At 40.0% G+C, this 16,500-nt stretch overlaps 2 protein-coding genes and 1 long non-coding RNA gene across 4 annotated transcripts in view; 2 read left to right on the top strand and 1 right to left on the bottom strand.

Annotated features, from left to right (window-relative positions):
- The window catches only part of LOC134796505 (uncharacterized), a 363,632-nt gene that overhangs the window by 170,791 nt on the left and 176,341 nt on the right, over nucleotides 1-16,500 (bottom strand). The gene's annotated exons all lie outside the window — the stretch shown is intronic.
- Nucleotides 4,387-15,765, top strand: LOC134796193 (D-aminoacyl-tRNA deacylase). Of its 2 annotated transcripts, none has more exons than XM_063768222.1 (5): nucleotides 4,387-4,552; nucleotides 4,640-4,730; nucleotides 4,907-4,991; nucleotides 8,413-8,521; nucleotides 15,528-15,765. In XM_063768222.1, exons 1-5 carry the CDS (start codon nucleotides 4,510-4,512, stop codon nucleotides 15,692-15,694), a joined length of 495 nt encoding a protein of 164 aa, XP_063624292.1. In that variant the 5' UTR covers nucleotides 4,387-4,509; the 3' UTR covers nucleotides 15,695-15,765. The 2 variants fall into 2 exon arrangements, with proteins under 2 accessions (XP_063624292.1, XP_063624285.1); XM_063768215.1 differs by having other exon boundaries at nucleotides 4,865-4,991; nucleotides 15,528-15,762.
- LOC134795060 (uncharacterized) lies at nucleotides 12,302-15,292 on the top strand. Its single transcript, XM_063766901.1, has one exon. It carries the CDS (start codon nucleotides 12,415-12,417, stop codon nucleotides 14,452-14,454), a length of 2,040 nt encoding a protein of 679 aa, XP_063622971.1. The 5' UTR covers nucleotides 12,302-12,414; the 3' UTR covers nucleotides 14,455-15,292.

The following is a 16,500-nucleotide window of genomic DNA, read 5'->3' as shown; positions in this document are numbered from 1 at the left end:
TCTGGGATAATATCGACACGTTATTAGGCAAATTAAACTTTTATTAGACACAAATAGTCTTTGAAATTTATGTTTCTTTACATAAATCTTTCATTTTAAATAGACTTCGAATTGAAAAGTTGGAATACTAGTAAAACACAACTTACAATTGACAAATAGACTAATCAATCAATTAAACATAGAAATTAAAATTTAGAAAAGTCAGTGGGATCAAAATTGATTAGTCCAAGTAATACCGGGAGTTAATTGTTTTATTGCCCTATTGTAAAAAGCCATCCGGCTCACTTTATTTTTCGCCTACTATACGAGTACCTATTAGTTTCGATGACGGTTACGTGTGTGTGTTTTTTACCTTGTGTTTGAGCGCAGTACAACTGCAAACAAGTAGGTACACTTGTGGTACTGGTACGTAAGAAATTTCAATAAAATCGCGCCAAAGTATCGGGCCAGTTGCATCAACCACATTTAGCGGACTGATCAACATCACTCAGCTCAGCAGTCAAATTTAGCGAACGCTTTAACGATGACAGATGGTCTGTCATCGTTAAAGCTTTCGCTAAATTTTATTGACCTTGATCAGTCTATTAATTGTGGTTGGTGCAACTGGCCCTAGTCGAGACTTCGCCGAATGTGAATGTTAACAAAAGATAAAGCGAAATTCCATAGAATTCGCGCGAATAGGTACAAATCTAAGTTTTTTGATCTCATGAAAAAAATACGAAATTCGTACAAAAATTACACATTATATTATCCTTATAATGTACGTGAATGTTACCTAAACAAATCTATTATGTGTGGTTTGATTAAGATTACAATTGAATTAAACTAGTCTTTTTAAATGTATAATATTTTGATTTTTTATTCTAACCTCCATCCATCGCAGAAGGGTCCTTCAAGGGTGCTTCAAGTGCAATAAGGAGATTTCGTCTGAAATTCCAACAGAAATTCTGATAGTTGGTTCTTATTGAACATGAAGCATAAATATCCTTCTCTGATGGAAAGCCATCCGTTACCCTTCTCTGAGTCATAAGTAGAGTCTACGCGGAAAGAGAAGAGTCGTGAAATGAATGGGATCCAATGCATTCTACGACTCTTCTCTTTCCACACAGACTCTACCTACATACTCGTACATACTCGTAATTATTGATTGTGTGCACGATAGCGACGCCTGGCGGCTATGACAACAAAATCAATCGAAATTTTCATTCACGAACCTCTTGATTATTATCGCAAAACCTCTGTGAACTTGGCACACGACCTTGACCAATTTTTTATTTTTATTTTTTTTCTTATAGTATTTTGTTTGTAGTTAATTGTAGTTAAAAGGATTTTATTTGAATTGTCATGGAAAAAGCTTTCGTAGTGAAATCAAATCAAATTTTTTGGGGTAATTTGGCAACTACGAAAGAAATGAAAAGAACTACAAATAACTACAAACGATTCTGAACAAGAATCAATCATTAAAGTGTCGAATTTTCCAAAATTTTCTCGTTTTATTCAATTGTCATGGAAAAAGCTCTCATAGTGAAATCAAATAATTTTTTTTTGGGTTATCACGCAACTACGAAAGAAATGAAAAGAACTACAAATAACTACAAACGATTCTGAACAAGAATCAATCAAGGAAGTGTAGGATTGATCAAGTTTTTTGTTCTCTAAGTCCATTCCTTGTAAAAGACATCAACGCGCTCTCGTAATGAAATTATTTTTTCTCTCGTTATTAGGCTTGTATTGAGAAAAAGTAAAGAACTACAATCAAATACAAACGATTCTGTACCAGACTCAATTATGAAAATGTCGAATTTTCCAAGATTTTCAAATTTTTTTTTTATGAGAGAGCTTTGGCACTTAAATATCATTTATTATTTTGGGGTAGTTTGGCAATTACAAACGAAAAGAAAAGAACTACAAATAACTACAAACGATTCTGAACAAGAATCAATCATTAAAGTGTCGAATTTTCCAAAATATTCACTTATTATTGAAATGTCATGGAAAAAGCTTTCGTATTGAAATCAAATCATTTGTTTGGGGTTATTTGGCAGCTACGAAAGAAATGAAAAGAACTACAAATAACTACAAACGATTCTGAGCAATTATCAATCAAGTAAGTGAAGGATTTATTAAGTTTTTATTTCATTTAGTCCATTTCTTGTAAAAGGCATCAACGCGCTCTCTTAGTGAAATAAATTTTTCTTCCGTTGTAAGGCTTTTATTAATGAAAAGGAAAGAACTACAATCAACTACAAACGATTCTGTACCAGAATCGATCATAAAAGTAAAGTGTTGCCAAGACTAGGCGCGTAAATCTTTTATACTAAAAAGTTATCAGATCCCGTAGTAAGTACCAAAGCTTTTACTCTGTAAGTCCTAACTTTATAAGCTCTAACTGTATAAAGCCAACATCTTGGTCAAACAGTAGTACTACGGCTTGGTCGTTACTTGACATGAACGCGCTCTCGTCTTTAATTTCATGAAAAAGCTCTTTATCGGGAAAAGACATCAACGGGCTCTTAAGGCGTTTTTAATTTTTTTTATTTTTTGGGGTTTTTTGGCTACTACAAATGAAAATAAAGGAACTACAATCAACTACAAACGATTCTAAGCCAGTATCAACAATAAAAGTATAAGATTTCAAAAGTGGGGTGCTGGGATTTTTTTCACCCCCATAACTTTTTTTTGGGGCAACTACAAATAAAATCCTTTTAACTACAATTAACTACAAACAAAATACTACAAGAAAAAAAATATAAATAAAAAATTGGTCAAGGTCGGGTGCCAAGTTCACAGAGGTTATCGCAAAGTATACCGTAGTCCATTAGGGTGGTATTCCCCCTGCCCAATTTCTTTGTGCAATGTCATTGCGTCTCACTCTCTCAATAAGCGAAATGTGAGACGCAATACACATTGGACCAAGATTTTGGAAAGATGGAATACCACCCTTAGACATTGCAATAACACTCGAACATTTATTTAGGTATAATCTGGCAAACCGATGGGGCTGGCTGGTTGAAGGTTTCACCAGGTACACCAGCATAGGTTTTCCTGTCAATCCCAAGATTTGTGTTAATTTTTTTTTCTTGGACTGTTATGGCCTGGGTGCCTGGATCCCTTTAAGCCAAATCTCATGGAACAACACTATAGAGATAGAGAAAACCCATGCTGGCGCCATTTGACAGTTGGCACTAACCTAACCCAACCCCATTTTGTCAGTAACAGTAGACCGTGCACGTTAGAGGGTCGCCTTCTTGTGACCTAAATCTTCACGCCAAAGCAGGTACTGCCCCCTACAGTACACACACGCTCCCATGCGCGGTGTGGGTTCTGCCATCTTGTGGCCTAAATCGGAAACTTAAACTTGACATTTACACTCTGCGTCAATAATCAAGGGGTTCCTGTGCTGCCCCCTACACTGTATGGTCATGCATTTTCCCTATACAAAACTTCCTCACTAAAAATCATAGAGTAATTATAAGTAATAGTAGAAGAGCCAGCCGCAAATTTTCTAACCGACTTGATACCACGATGAAATGCACAATGGTTTCCCATAAAAGTGATGCTACGTCCGAATTCGATAGTCTGCCACGGCGGAACTTGCCGAAAGTACGAAAAAGAAGGCCACTTCCGGTGCGAAAAAAGGGGGCTGATTTAACCCATCTGATACCGAAATAATAGTTATGGCAGCAGTTAGAAATTTACATGTAGACACAGAAAAGCGAAGTCTGCCAGTATTTTTTTTGCCGGAAGTGCTTGGCAGAAGCTTTCAAAGGTGGCATGGTGCATTTCATCGTGGTATTAAATCGGTTAGAAAATTTGCGGCCGGCTCTTCTACTATAAAGAAAGAGTGGTAACTCCATACATCAGTTTTCTTACCAAAACGCGCGTTATTTCGTAGTCGACATCTAACGTCAAGTAGTGGAACTATCAGTACCCCTACTTGACATCAGATGTCACAAGTGTAGCTACTGACGAAAAATTTACTACTAAAAAAATTTACAACTAATAATTATTATAAGCGGAAGGGGTTGAAAATAGACTTCAAGTTAATCCGGTTATAATATTAGCTGAAAATTCTTGAGCATTAGAGTTTTCATTCGCCGGGACATCTATTGTCAACTAGCAGAACTAATAAATTCCGCTACATGACGCTACATGTCGACTACGAAATAACGCGCGTTTTGTTAAGAAAACTGATGTATGGAGTTACTTCATCTTCTATCATAAGTACTGCCATCTGCCGATGAGTAGCCCAATTATGACACAAGCATAACATTTATTGCTAGCATTAAAAATATTTAATAAGAATCATTCATCTGAACGCATCCAATGTAGCATGTCAAAAAAAGAAATGTCAAGATGACACACAGTTACTTATACTTATTGGTGGTAAAATCAGCCGGTTGTTTTGTAATGAGATAAATGATCAATTATTAATTGAGCATAATAAAACAGGCCTTAGTATATTATACAAAAACCTAATAAGTAAGAGTATCACAGAAAAGTTCAACTATGAAAGCATTAATACAGCGCGTTATGAACGCTAAAGTTACCGGTAATTTTCTTATTTTGCTATAAAATAATATCAATTATTTATTTACGGCATAGCACCTTGTTACTAACCGTCCTGTTCTAATTTCAGTAAATGGTGAAGTTATCAGTAATATAGAACAAGGGTTATGCGTTCTAATCGGAATTTCAAAGAATGATAACTTGATGGATATGGAATACATGTAAGTTTGCGAAAAAACGATACTGTATAATCTTTTCAGTTTCCAACATTAACACAAACAAAAAAGTATACTTATTGCTGTTACTCACACCAGTCACACCCAAATGTAAGAATTTTTCATTGGTTTACTTTCAGAGTTCGTAAGATCCTCAGTGCAAGGTTATTCAATGATGACAGTGACAAACGATGGAGCAAGAGTGTGGTGGACAAGGATTACGAAGTGCTGTGTGTTAGTCAATTCACCTTGTACAATACCTGGAAGGTTTGTTCTGATGATATTGTATTTCTTCCTTAACATATTCACTGCCTAATGAAAGAAGTTGAGTTTTGAACTTTATAATATGTTGCCCAGTATATTGGTTAGTGTGTCCCTTAATTTATGATTTAAAAACCGGCCAAGTGCGAGTCGGACTCGCGTTCCAAGGGTTCTGTACATTACCCAATTTTTAGCAATGTATTTTTTATATGTGAAACGTAACTGAATTGCCTGTAAAAAACTCAATTCCAATCAAACTAAGTAATTAGTCCGACTCACGCTTGACTGCATATTTCTATTATAGGTAAAGAACTATTTTGTATATTTTTTTTCAAAAATGTAGACCCAGTAGTTTCAGAGATAAATGGTAATTTTTTGACTATTTTCTTAAATAACTTCTAAACTATTTATTTTAAAATTACAAAAAAATATATATTTGAGAATCTCAAAATGAGCTCTTTTATTTGATATGTAACAAAATATAGATTGAAGACATTATTTTTTAATTTTCTCATTTACCCCCCAAAAGTGGTATCTCCATGTTTAAAATTCATTTGTTTATGTAAGATGTCCGTCTTTGGGTCACAAATTTACATATGTAAACTAAATTTCAACTTAATTGGTCCAGTACTTTTGGAGAAAATGGGCTGTGACAGACGGACAGACCGACAGACAGATGCACGAGTGATCCTATAAGGGTTCCGTTTATTCCGTTTATTAGCAAGGTGTCCAAGAAAACATACACAATTCAATCGTCACAAAAATAAGGACATCTAAGTTGTAATTTTCACATAGGCTTTCAGTTCGTCACATATATCTTAACTTCTGAGTTTTTCTTTAACACATACACCCTTATTTAATCACAATGACAATAACGGTTAGAAAGTCAGTGGTAACTAAGCACTCAAATTCAAGCTGCTGTCATTAATACCTACACACACTGCCAATCACGTACGTCAGCAGCCAGGGTGCCACCAATTGTTAAGCAGTTGTTATTTCAAGACGCTGGATGCGGGTCGCTTCCAACCGGCACGTATGGAGGTCCAAGGGGGAGGCCTATGTTCAGCAGTGGACGTCTTATGGCTGAGATGATGATGATGATGATGATTTCAATGGTAACTAAGCATCAACATTTTATCTGTTTAACTGTAAAAAAATACTGTAGCAGCTACAAATTGACACCTCCTTTCTTAAAGGAGTATTTTATCGTCACGTGTCAAACTTAGACAATAAATAAGTAGGTTCTACGACAATGATCGGTTTTTTTATTTTAACTGTCATAGGCGGCCGTTCTTCCAAACCGTAGAGCATATTATATGTTAATATATTTATTTTGCCCGCTAATTGTACTAAAATATACTATACAGGTGGCCCATTTAGATTGGTCAGTATGGGAAAATCTGAAACTATAAGATATACACCGATCTCTTCTAAGGAACCATGTCATCGATTTTGGTAACAAGAAAAACTGCATTCATACATTTAAAAAAAAAATGTGTACTCAGCTCGGGAATCGAACCCCGAACGTTTTGAAAAATAAAACTAAGACTATTTCTATTTAGATATCGATTGTGTAGGTCTTAAGCAGTAAATGTAACCCATTTCTCACAAACAATAAAGATTATAATTATGATTAATCTTACTATGAAACATGATGTCTGAAATGAATAAAATGCATTGTTTTCATATCCTTTAATTTATTTTAGTAAGTTTTAGAAAAGACCACCATTTTTTTTCAATACATTTTACATACATTTTTTTTAATGTATGTATGCAGTTTTTCTTGTTACTAAAATCGATGACATGGTTCCTAAGAAGAGATTGGTGTATGTCTTATAGTTTTAGATTTTCCCATACTGACCGATCTAAATGGGCCACCCTGTATAGTACTAAAATACGATGCTCCGATGATGAAAGAACGAAGGAGAAAATAATTGAATTGAAACGTAACACGTTCACTGTCCCAATCTGACATCTAAACCTTATGGCTTTGTAATAGAGGCTAGCCGTGGCCCCACCTGAGGAGCACGGGTAGTAAAGGTGTTAAACATATCCAACTATGACTCCTCTCTTTATTTTGTTGGTTGGACACATGATCCGCAAGAACGGTGCCTCCTCTTCTATAGATGTATGCGATAAAAACATCACTGCCATGCATATACGTAATATGCTAACTGTTGACCATAGGAATGACGAATTTTGTTTTTACAACTTAGCACAGAAGATAGAGCATACGGAGTTATATATATCTTTGAACTTATTGTTAGTATATCCTAGCAGTCAACATCAAATGGCATTCCGCACAGGAGTAATCTAAGGAACGCCCACTGCGGGTTCAAACCTACAACGTCCTGTTAGAAAGTCGTACATACGCTACATGTGACATATATTCAAAAATTATATAAACTAATGCGAAATTAACATAACACCAGAAGACACAAACTAATAATAGAAGTGAAACCTAAAAAAAAAGCTGTAATCTCTAGGTGCGTGCGACTGAGATATGAACCCGCGGTCTCTGCTTTGAAAAGCAAACGCCTGTTATTGAGACCACAACGTGCCTTGACAATTGGCTCTAAATTCGGCTTCAGTTAGCTTTCGCTATGTGTCATTCGTTTTGACGATTCTGCTAAAAGAAATAGTTTGCAGTAAGTTGACCGAGAGGCCCCTGTCAAATGGTTGAAGGGCAAAACGTGAGATAGATGTATGTGATGACAAGACTGTACTTACTGCTTTCGATGATTGTCAAAACGCTTTACCTGAAATTAGCATGGCTATTTTTCATTCAATATTCGACCATACTTGTATGATTTAAACGTCTATTTTTTTCCATAGTGTTCAGATATATTTGACACGTTGATCGCTTAGATACTAGTGGTTTTTTGACAGCTAAGGTATCAATGACTTGTTGTAAGTGTAGAAATTAATGAATAGCGACTGTTAAGATATTTGTGACACGTTGAGCGCTCACAAGTAAATACTACCATGACAGTCAACAACTTTTTGACAGTTTAAACGTTTACCTCTCTTTGAGCACCTGGAGTGTATAGCGACTTCTGCTGCTGACTGTACGGAACCCCAAAAATTAACAATAATACCCTCTAAATATACTGATACTACCATTACTACCGAAAAACGCATCTGGAATTCACATTAAAATTACTGTAAAATGGATCTACCCTACCCATTGTAATGATGTGGGCTATATTTACCTCTACATCATACTGTTTAACGCTAGAATGCTACTCTCTACAGTGTATTATCTACAATTAGCTTCAGCCTTCTCTCGGCCCAGAAATTTGGTAAATTTTTCACTCTGAGAGTTTTTATAGTTATGCCAAAATAATTATTTCACAACCAGAAACTAAGCAATACTGGGTTATTGGTAAACAATATTGGTAACTTATGTGAGCTGTTTCCTTTTCAGGGTAACAAGCCAGATTTTCATAATGCAATGGCAGGTGATGAGTCCAAAAAGTTTTATGAACAGTTTTTAGAACTGCTACAAAAAAGTTACAAGCCGGAGAAAATTAAAGGTAAGATTTATGATTTAAATAAATATAGAAATTGCATGCAGCAAAATATCCGCTGGGCTCATGTTATACTTTATGAATTTTATGACATTGTATGCCCAAAATCATTAAGATTCCCCTCTCTGGAGTTGCAAGCGTCCATAGGCTACGGTGACTGCTTACCATCAGGCGGGCCGTATGCTTGGGTTATTCCCACTAGTTACCACCAAGTTCTTACCAGTGGTAACTACTGGGAATTTGTTTTCCCAGTAGTTATTTACTACCAAAATATTGTTACAGTTCAATACTAATAAAAACAGTATAAATATGTACAGGGTGTTTTTTATAGTCACCTGCAATCATTGACGAGGTGAATATGTACGTCATACTAAACAAGTTTTACTGTGGAACCAATACCAAATCGCGAAAAAAATTGACTCTCCCATACAAATATCAACATCAGACCAGTCAAATTGTATGACAGCCAATTTTTTTTAAATACATTTTGCATTAATAAATTATCATAAATTGATTTGTGTTTCATTTCAGTAAACTGTCTTGAAAATGATCAAAAATACTAACACAAACTTTTTAATTAATAAAATCACTTAATAAATAATCTAAAATTTAGATTCTAAATGGACGATAAATTTATCCTTACACATATTTTATTTTTTGCACTTGTACCGGTTGTAGATGACGGCCTCCTTTGATATCGATATACTTTTTATACCTTTTTCTAAAATATTATTTTACTGTTTTTACTGTCACTAATGTCATTCGGAAAAATTACACCTATATTTTGCAAGATTTCCTCGTTTTTATTGCGAATCAAGCTCACGACCTTTTCATTGGTCTTCGAGCCGGTCCTAGTGTTATGTTTGAACCGCGCACTAAGTAAGTTTCGAGCTACGAGATGTTTCGCACTCCCATAAGAACAAGAAGTCTATCACGCGCAGAGCGCGATGCAAAACCTGAGGTAATAAGAATGTCCAAGTCTTCGCCCTCGCACTCAATGACTATTCGACCAGCAGACACGACGTTCGTTGCTGGTAGCAGCCACATGGAAACCTCGGCGCACACCGACGTGCCGCACCCGCTGCCAGCGCACAGCATGGTATCTAAATCCTCGTCTGCCATACGGAAAAGGTTAGAATATGAGCGCGCTAAAGAAAAGGCCAAGATTGCTAACGAGTTGTTAGATTTGAAGTATGAGGCTGAACTAGCCAACCTAAAGTCAGAAAAATACAGTTCACACCAAAGTGGTAAAAGCTCACGTCACAGTTCCCGCATTAGCGACGCCAGTAATAGCACTCGTCAAAATGTTGAAGACTGGATGGAGCGTAGCGCGCGAGATCTTGATCCGTTGCAGCCCGCCCCCGAGGATGATGATAACCTGGGCGACCGCAACCAGCCGGCACCTCCCCTCGCCGACTCTAATGGTACTATCAAGCTACTCGCAGCCGCAGTAAAGAATTTGACGATCGCCTCCACTAAAGATAAGGCACATGCCAACATTTTGAGCCGCATATGTACGCCGCGAGATTTACCGAAATATACCGGCGATCCGCTCGAATGGCTGCAATTTAAACAAGCGTTTGAGGAGTCAACTGACGTTTGTAAATTTACCCCGAAGGAAAACTTATGGAGATTACGTAAGTGTCTGCAAGGAGAAGCCAAAGAAACCGTGTCAGCCCTGCTTATGACCGCCGCCTCTCCTGATCGTATTATGGCGACACTTGAACTTCGTCACGGCGACCCCGAATGTATTATAAGCAGACTCATTCATGACATTAAGAAGCTTCAGACCATGTCCCAAGAGTACCAGAAAGATATTGTCAATTTTTCTGTCAAAGTCCAAAACTTCGTCGAGTCTGTGAAGGCAGTGGGGCGCGAGGAGTACGTGCAAGGGCTTAGTATTGTCCCTTTGTTAATATCGAAACTACCTTCAGTACTCGTTTCAAAGTGGTCGGATTATAGCTATCCACTAATCAAGGACGGAGCAAAGTCACGTTTGAATATTATGTCCGACTTTCTCAACATGGAAGCTCTCAAGATTACCACGACCGCCAAAGTTCATCTGCAAAGTTATCGCCCTGAGCAGAATAAACAAAAGCAACACGATACTACTACTAAAGTTGCACCGAAAGCGCAAGCAATTTTATTGTAAACTGACCAACGCGACGACGAAGGGAAGAACGATAAGTGCCTCTTTTGCCGCACTCAATGTCACAAGTTGCCTGATTGTAAGAAGTTTAAACGCGCTTTACGCAAAGACAGATGGCGCCACGTTAAGAAGTACGGACTTTGCTACAAATGCATATCGCAACGCCACGATCGTGAGACTTGTTCTGCGCCTGCGTACGACAAGGATGAATGCGGAGGAGCACACCACAGTCTATTGCACTACGTAGACATCAACAAAGATGGCAAAGCTTCAACTTCGCGCCCGGTTGACGTTAACGTCAGCGCCTTGCCGCAGCCCGAGTGACTGGTGACTCAGTCACGGAGTCACCATCGAGTTCCACAATACAGTCATCGTCTGTAACAGAAGCTGCGACGTGCTCTATAAATACTGAAAAGTGCGTACTATTGAAAGTAGTTCCTGTCAACATTCACGGACCGAACGGCGTGTTTAGTACGACTGCATTTTTGGACGACGGGTCTTCAGTTTCGTTATTCAGCTCCGAGTTAGCAGCGCGCGCCGGCCTCACCGGCCGCAACGAATCCATGCGCGTGTGTGGCGCCTGGAAAGACGACGAGCTTGTGCACGAAGCAACTGTACTGACTTTACGTATTTCTAGTGCTAGTGGTAGTACACATGATTTAAATGTACGTAGCGTTCAACAATTAAGTATACCTGTACAAAATGTTAACTTAGTAGACTGCGACAAGTATGAGCATTTGAAAAAACTTAAGAGTCAACTTCCCTTTGCTAAGATTTCTAAGCCAGAGTTGTTAATAGGTCAGGACAATTATAATTTACTTGTACCTTTAGAAGTATGCTTAGGGCCTGATAACGAACCGTCAGCTACACGCACCCCCTTAGGTTGGTGTGTTCACGGGCCGGTACATGTGCCGCGCGCGTCGAGGGCCGCACGATCAGCGCACGCCACGCTCAACCTCTGCGTGGTGCCTGAGGAAGACCCCGTCGCGCACGCACTGCGTGAGCTACACGACGAGGTACGGCGCTCGTTTGCGATCGACTCTTTGAGAGTTGCAGGTAAGCCTAGAGAGAATGCTGACGATGTGAAAGCGCAGGAAATGTTAGAGAAGTCTGCATTGCTCACCAATGGCAGGTGGTCAGTGGGTCTTCCGTGGAAAGATCCGTACGTCAGCTTACCCGATAGTTACCCTAGCGCATTTAAGCGGCTACAGGGTGTAGAAAAGAAAATGCTAGCTGATAAAGCTTATGGACTCAGGTACGAGGAACGTGTCAACCATTTGTTTGAAAACAATTTCGCACTGGAAATGGCCGACACGTCACTCACGCCTAATACATGGTACTTGCCACATTCGGAGTTGACAATCCGAACAAGAAGAAGCTGCGTTTGGTTTATGACGCAGCAGCTAAAAGTCAAGGCAAGTCTCTAAATGACTTTCTTCTCACGGGTCCGGATTTACTCGTTTCCTTGTTCGGCATTATGGTTCGTTTTCGAGAGGATAGGGTAGCCGTAACCGGTGACATAAAAGATATGTTTTTGAGAATTAAAATTAATCCCGTAGACCAGAATACCCTCAGATTCCTGTGGAGAAGTAGGAACCCCACAGGCCCAGTGAAGACGTACGCGATGACGTCGCTTATTTTCGGCGCGAACTGCTCGCCCTTTATTGCCCAGTACATTAAGAACAAGAACGCTAGCAGGTTCGAGTCTACGCTTCCAGCTGCCGTCTCTGCTATACACCGCCAGCACTATATGGACGACTATATTGATAGTCTGCCGGATGAAGCTACCGCTATCAGTATGGTAAAGAATATTCGCGATATTCACAGTGCGGGAGGTTTCGAAATCCGCAACTGGACGTGTAATAGCGCAAATGTGCTCGACACTATACCTAAGGATATTTTAGGTAATACAGCTGTGAGGTTTGGACTGGACGAACATGATGAAGGTGAGCGCACTCTTGGACTGATTTGGTACCCTGCCAAGGATGAACTGGGGTTCGATGTGTCATTCAAGCGCATTCCCGACAACGTTATCAAAGGCGAACAAAGACCTACGAAGAGGGCCATGTTGCGTGTTATTATGTCAATTTTTGACATTTTTGGGTTCTTGTCACCTTTCACTACACAAGGCAAAGTTATGCTGCAGGACACCTGGCGTCTCCATATCGACTGGGACGATATTATTCCAGATGAATTCTATAAAAAATGGTGCAGTTGGTTGGAATTATTGAAGGTTATTGGAGAAATTCGCCTGCCAAGATGGTACCAGTCATGCGCTGCCAGGTGTAAGATGGGAGATGAGTTGACCACAACTTTACCAGGCTCTTCTTTTCATGCCGTGACCGAGCAATGCTACAGTGACTTAGAACTGCATTTATTCAGTGACGCCTCACTAAAGGCAATGTCAGCGGTTGCGTACTGGCGTTGGAAGAGTAAAGATCAGATATGTGTCGCGTTTGTTGCTAGCAAAAGCCGAGTATCTTCGGTGAAACCTCAAACTGTGCCGCGATTGGAACTTCAAGCTGCGTTGCTAGCAGCTCGACTCGCTGACTCAATAGCGAAGGCACATCGTTTGCACGTCACACGGCGATACTTTTGGTGCGATTCAAGTACGGTGCTACACTGGATTGGCAACAACACTCGTCGATACAAGACTTTCGAGGCTAATAGATTAGGCGAGATCGACGACCTGTCACAAGCCTCTGAATGGAGATATGTGCCAACAGGACTGAACGTGGCGGACATTGTTACAAGAGAAACGTTCAACTATCAGTCCTTTCTTAATGAGTGGTTCAAGGGACCCGAGTTTTTGTACAGCGATGAGACTTGCTGGCCAGCGAACGTCCTGGAACCCGAAAATGAAGTCGGCGCTGAAGCTTGCATGACCGTAGTACAAAACTCACGTACATGTTTCCCGGTTCCTGACCCTGAGCGCTTCTCCTCGTGGCTACGATTTATGCGATCTACCGCTTGTGTTCTCAAGTTTACAAATAAATGCAGAGGTATCGCACTTGACGACTACGCCCTGGTGGAACAAGTAAAGCAGTTAATCCTGCGGCAAGCTCAAGAAGATTCCTTTGCCAGTGACATACAAGCAGTAAAGGCAGGAAAAGACTTGCCACGCGATAGTCGGCTGAGAAATCTATCTCCATACTTGGACGAGAACAATGTTTTACGCCTGAGCGGCCGCATTGATGCTGTTTCTGACGTACCTCAGGAAGCGAAAAGGCCCATTATTCTTGATGGACGGCATCCTACTGCCAAGCTTTTGGTCAAGCACTATCATGTGAAGGCTGCCCACGGACACCAAGAAGCGGTAGTAAATGATTTAAAACAAGAATTTTGGATAATCCACTTGCGACCTACCGTCAAAAATGTTGCGTCTCATTGCATGCTCTGCAGGTTAAGAAAGGCTACCCCACAGGTGCCTCGGATGGGTGACTTACCTCAAGCGCGCATGGCGCATCATCAACGTGCCTTCACCTTTTGCGGGATCGATCTGTTTGGGCCCATGGAAGTCACAGTAGGCAGACGTCGAGAAAAACGTTACGGCGTTTTGTTTACTTGCCTAACCGTTCGTGCAGTCCACATAGAAGTCGTTCACACGCTTACTACTGACTCATTGATTATGGCGCTTCGACGAATGGCGTCTCGACGTGGGTGGCCGTCGCATATTTATTCCGACAACGGCACGAACCTACGCGGAGCAGACGTCGAATTGCGAAGATCCATACAGGAGCTCGACGAAGAATCACTTAGAGCCGAAGCTCTTAACAATCAAGTTCGCTGAACTTTTATTCCGCCCGCCAGCCCCCATTGGGGTGGGGCGTGGGAGCGCTTGATTCGGACCGTAAAGCGATCTCTTCGTGTCATTTTAAAAGAACGAGCGCCCCGAGACGAAACTCTCAGCACTCTACTAGCGGAAGTAGAAGGTATTGTCAACGGTCGACCACTAACACACGTGTCGGTAGAGCCGGGCTCCTCTGACGCGCTTACGCCCAACCACTTTCTTATAGGCTCTTCATCCAGGTTGCCAATACATGGCGTATTTGACGATTCGGACTTAGCCTTAAGGAAGCAATGGCGAATAGCGCAGCGATTGGCCGACATGTACTGGAAGCGGTGGATGAAGGAGTTCCTCCCGCTTCTGTTACCGAGAAAGAAGTGGCAACAGGAGCAGAAGCCACTGGGTGTCGGTGACCTAGTGCTTGTCGTTGACCCTGACTCGCCTCGAAACGTGTGGCCACGAGGCCTAATAAAAAGTGTCCTGCCTGGAAAAGACGGTCGCATCAGGGTAGTCGACATTAGCACCGCTACCGGCGTGCTGCGCCGGTCTGTGGCGCGCGTGGCTCCTGTACCCTTAGCTGATTAGTGCTAGTTTGCGCACTAGGGTGGGGAGTGTAGATGACGGCCTCCTTTGATATCGATATACTTTTTATACCTTTTTCTATATTTTACTGTTTTTACTGTCACTAATGTCATTCGGAAAAATTACACCTATATTTTGCAAGATTTCCTCGTTTTTATTGCGAATCAAGCTCACGACCTTTTCACCGGTTAAACTGTTTTAATATTTTTGATCACTCTTAAGGCAGTTTCCTAAAACACTAAACTTATATTTATTTATTTAAGCACTCTATAATTATATTAGTATTGAACTCTAACAATATTTTGGTGGTAACTACTGGGAATAAAAATTCCCACCTTTTACCAGTGGAAACTACTCGGAATAAAAAAATTTAATCCCAGTAGTTACCACTGGTAAGAACTTGGTGGTAACTAGTGGGAATAACCCGTATGCTTTGCCACCGATGTGGTATAAAAAAAATCTTTTTCTCGTCTTATGGATTACTTTTGTCTCAGACGGAGTATTTGGGGCGTATATGCAAGTATCCATAGAAAACGATGGCCCCGTCACAGTGAGCATAGAGTCGCCGGTCAGGGACGAGAAAACACTTGCCAAGGAAAATTCTAGGAACCCGCAGAGGGTTAAAGTGAATACAAATTGTGAGGGAGATCTACAATCTTAGTGATGTTGTAAGTTTTTGCATATTGTATGTAGACAAGTAAATTATAAATTATATTTATATTCAACTATATTTTTATTTTTATGACAACACCAAATTCAACTCAGATGACTTTTGAGTCAAGTAGATGGTTCTAAGTGAGGTTTACGCTGGTTGTAGACGTATAGAGGCAAAGAGGAAAATAATATATGTTATCGAAATTTATTTTATCTACATTGTAATTTTATCATATCTTGCGAATATATTGCGAATTTTGACAACCCTAAATAGCCGAAAGGCATAGTACCATATATAAGTAAGGGACAGCATGATTCGTCCCTGAATCGCTGTCAAACTTCGGTTTTGTAGGAAGTTTCTTTCTGTACGGTAGTACTGTTACTTATATTCTGTGCTCTCACACGAAGGCACCCTCATTATCGGTATGGGTACACGGTTATCCAGTGTCCACTCCACTCACACGGCTGCGGAGTTTATCTGTACTTTCTTAAAAAAATTGCTTAAAGCTTAGCTAAAACTGTACCTAAGGTCAATGTGGCTAATTCCGTCCACGAGCGTATATTTCTTTGATTTTCAATCGTAGGAAAAAAAAACATTTGCTTTTGATTGCTCAAACTAAAAGCAATCGCTGCTTTGTCGACGAAATTATCAATGTTGTTCGTTGTTCGAGAAAAACGCTAGTGGATGGAATAGCCTCTATGACGGAAGTAGCCACATTGACCTTATCTCTACAACGGTTAAACATATAAAGCTCCAATCCAACTCGGTGTATAGTGGAAAAATACATTCTCTAGTCGCACACGAATCAAACT

This window comes from Cydia splendana, chromosome 1 (assembly GCF_910591565.1).
Source record: "Cydia splendana chromosome 1, ilCydSple1.2, whole genome shotgun sequence".
NCBI lineage: Eukaryota > Metazoa > Arthropoda > Insecta > Lepidoptera > Tortricidae > Cydia > Cydia splendana.
This window is presented reverse-complemented; position numbering and strand designations above follow the sequence as displayed.

What these genes read in the sequence shown, in the direction of transcription:
- LOC134796193 (XM_063768215.1), top strand. Translation starts at nt 4,510, where the DNA reads ATGAAAGCATTAATACAGCGCGTTATGAACGCTAAAGTTACCG. An exon ending in TATGAACGCTAAAGTTACCG is followed by an intron (nt 4,553 to 4,639) that starts GTAATTTTCTTA and finishes TTCTAATTTCAG; the next exon opens with TAAATGGTGAAGTTATCAGT. An exon ending in CCTTGTACAATACCTGGAAG is followed by an intron (nt 4,992 to 8,412) that starts GTTTGTTCTGAT and finishes TTTCCTTTTCAG; the next exon opens with GGTAACAAGCCAGATTTTCA.
- LOC134795060 (XM_063766901.1), top strand. Translation starts at nt 12,415, where the DNA reads ATGGACGACTATATTGATAGTCTGCCGGATGAAGCTACCGCTATCAGT.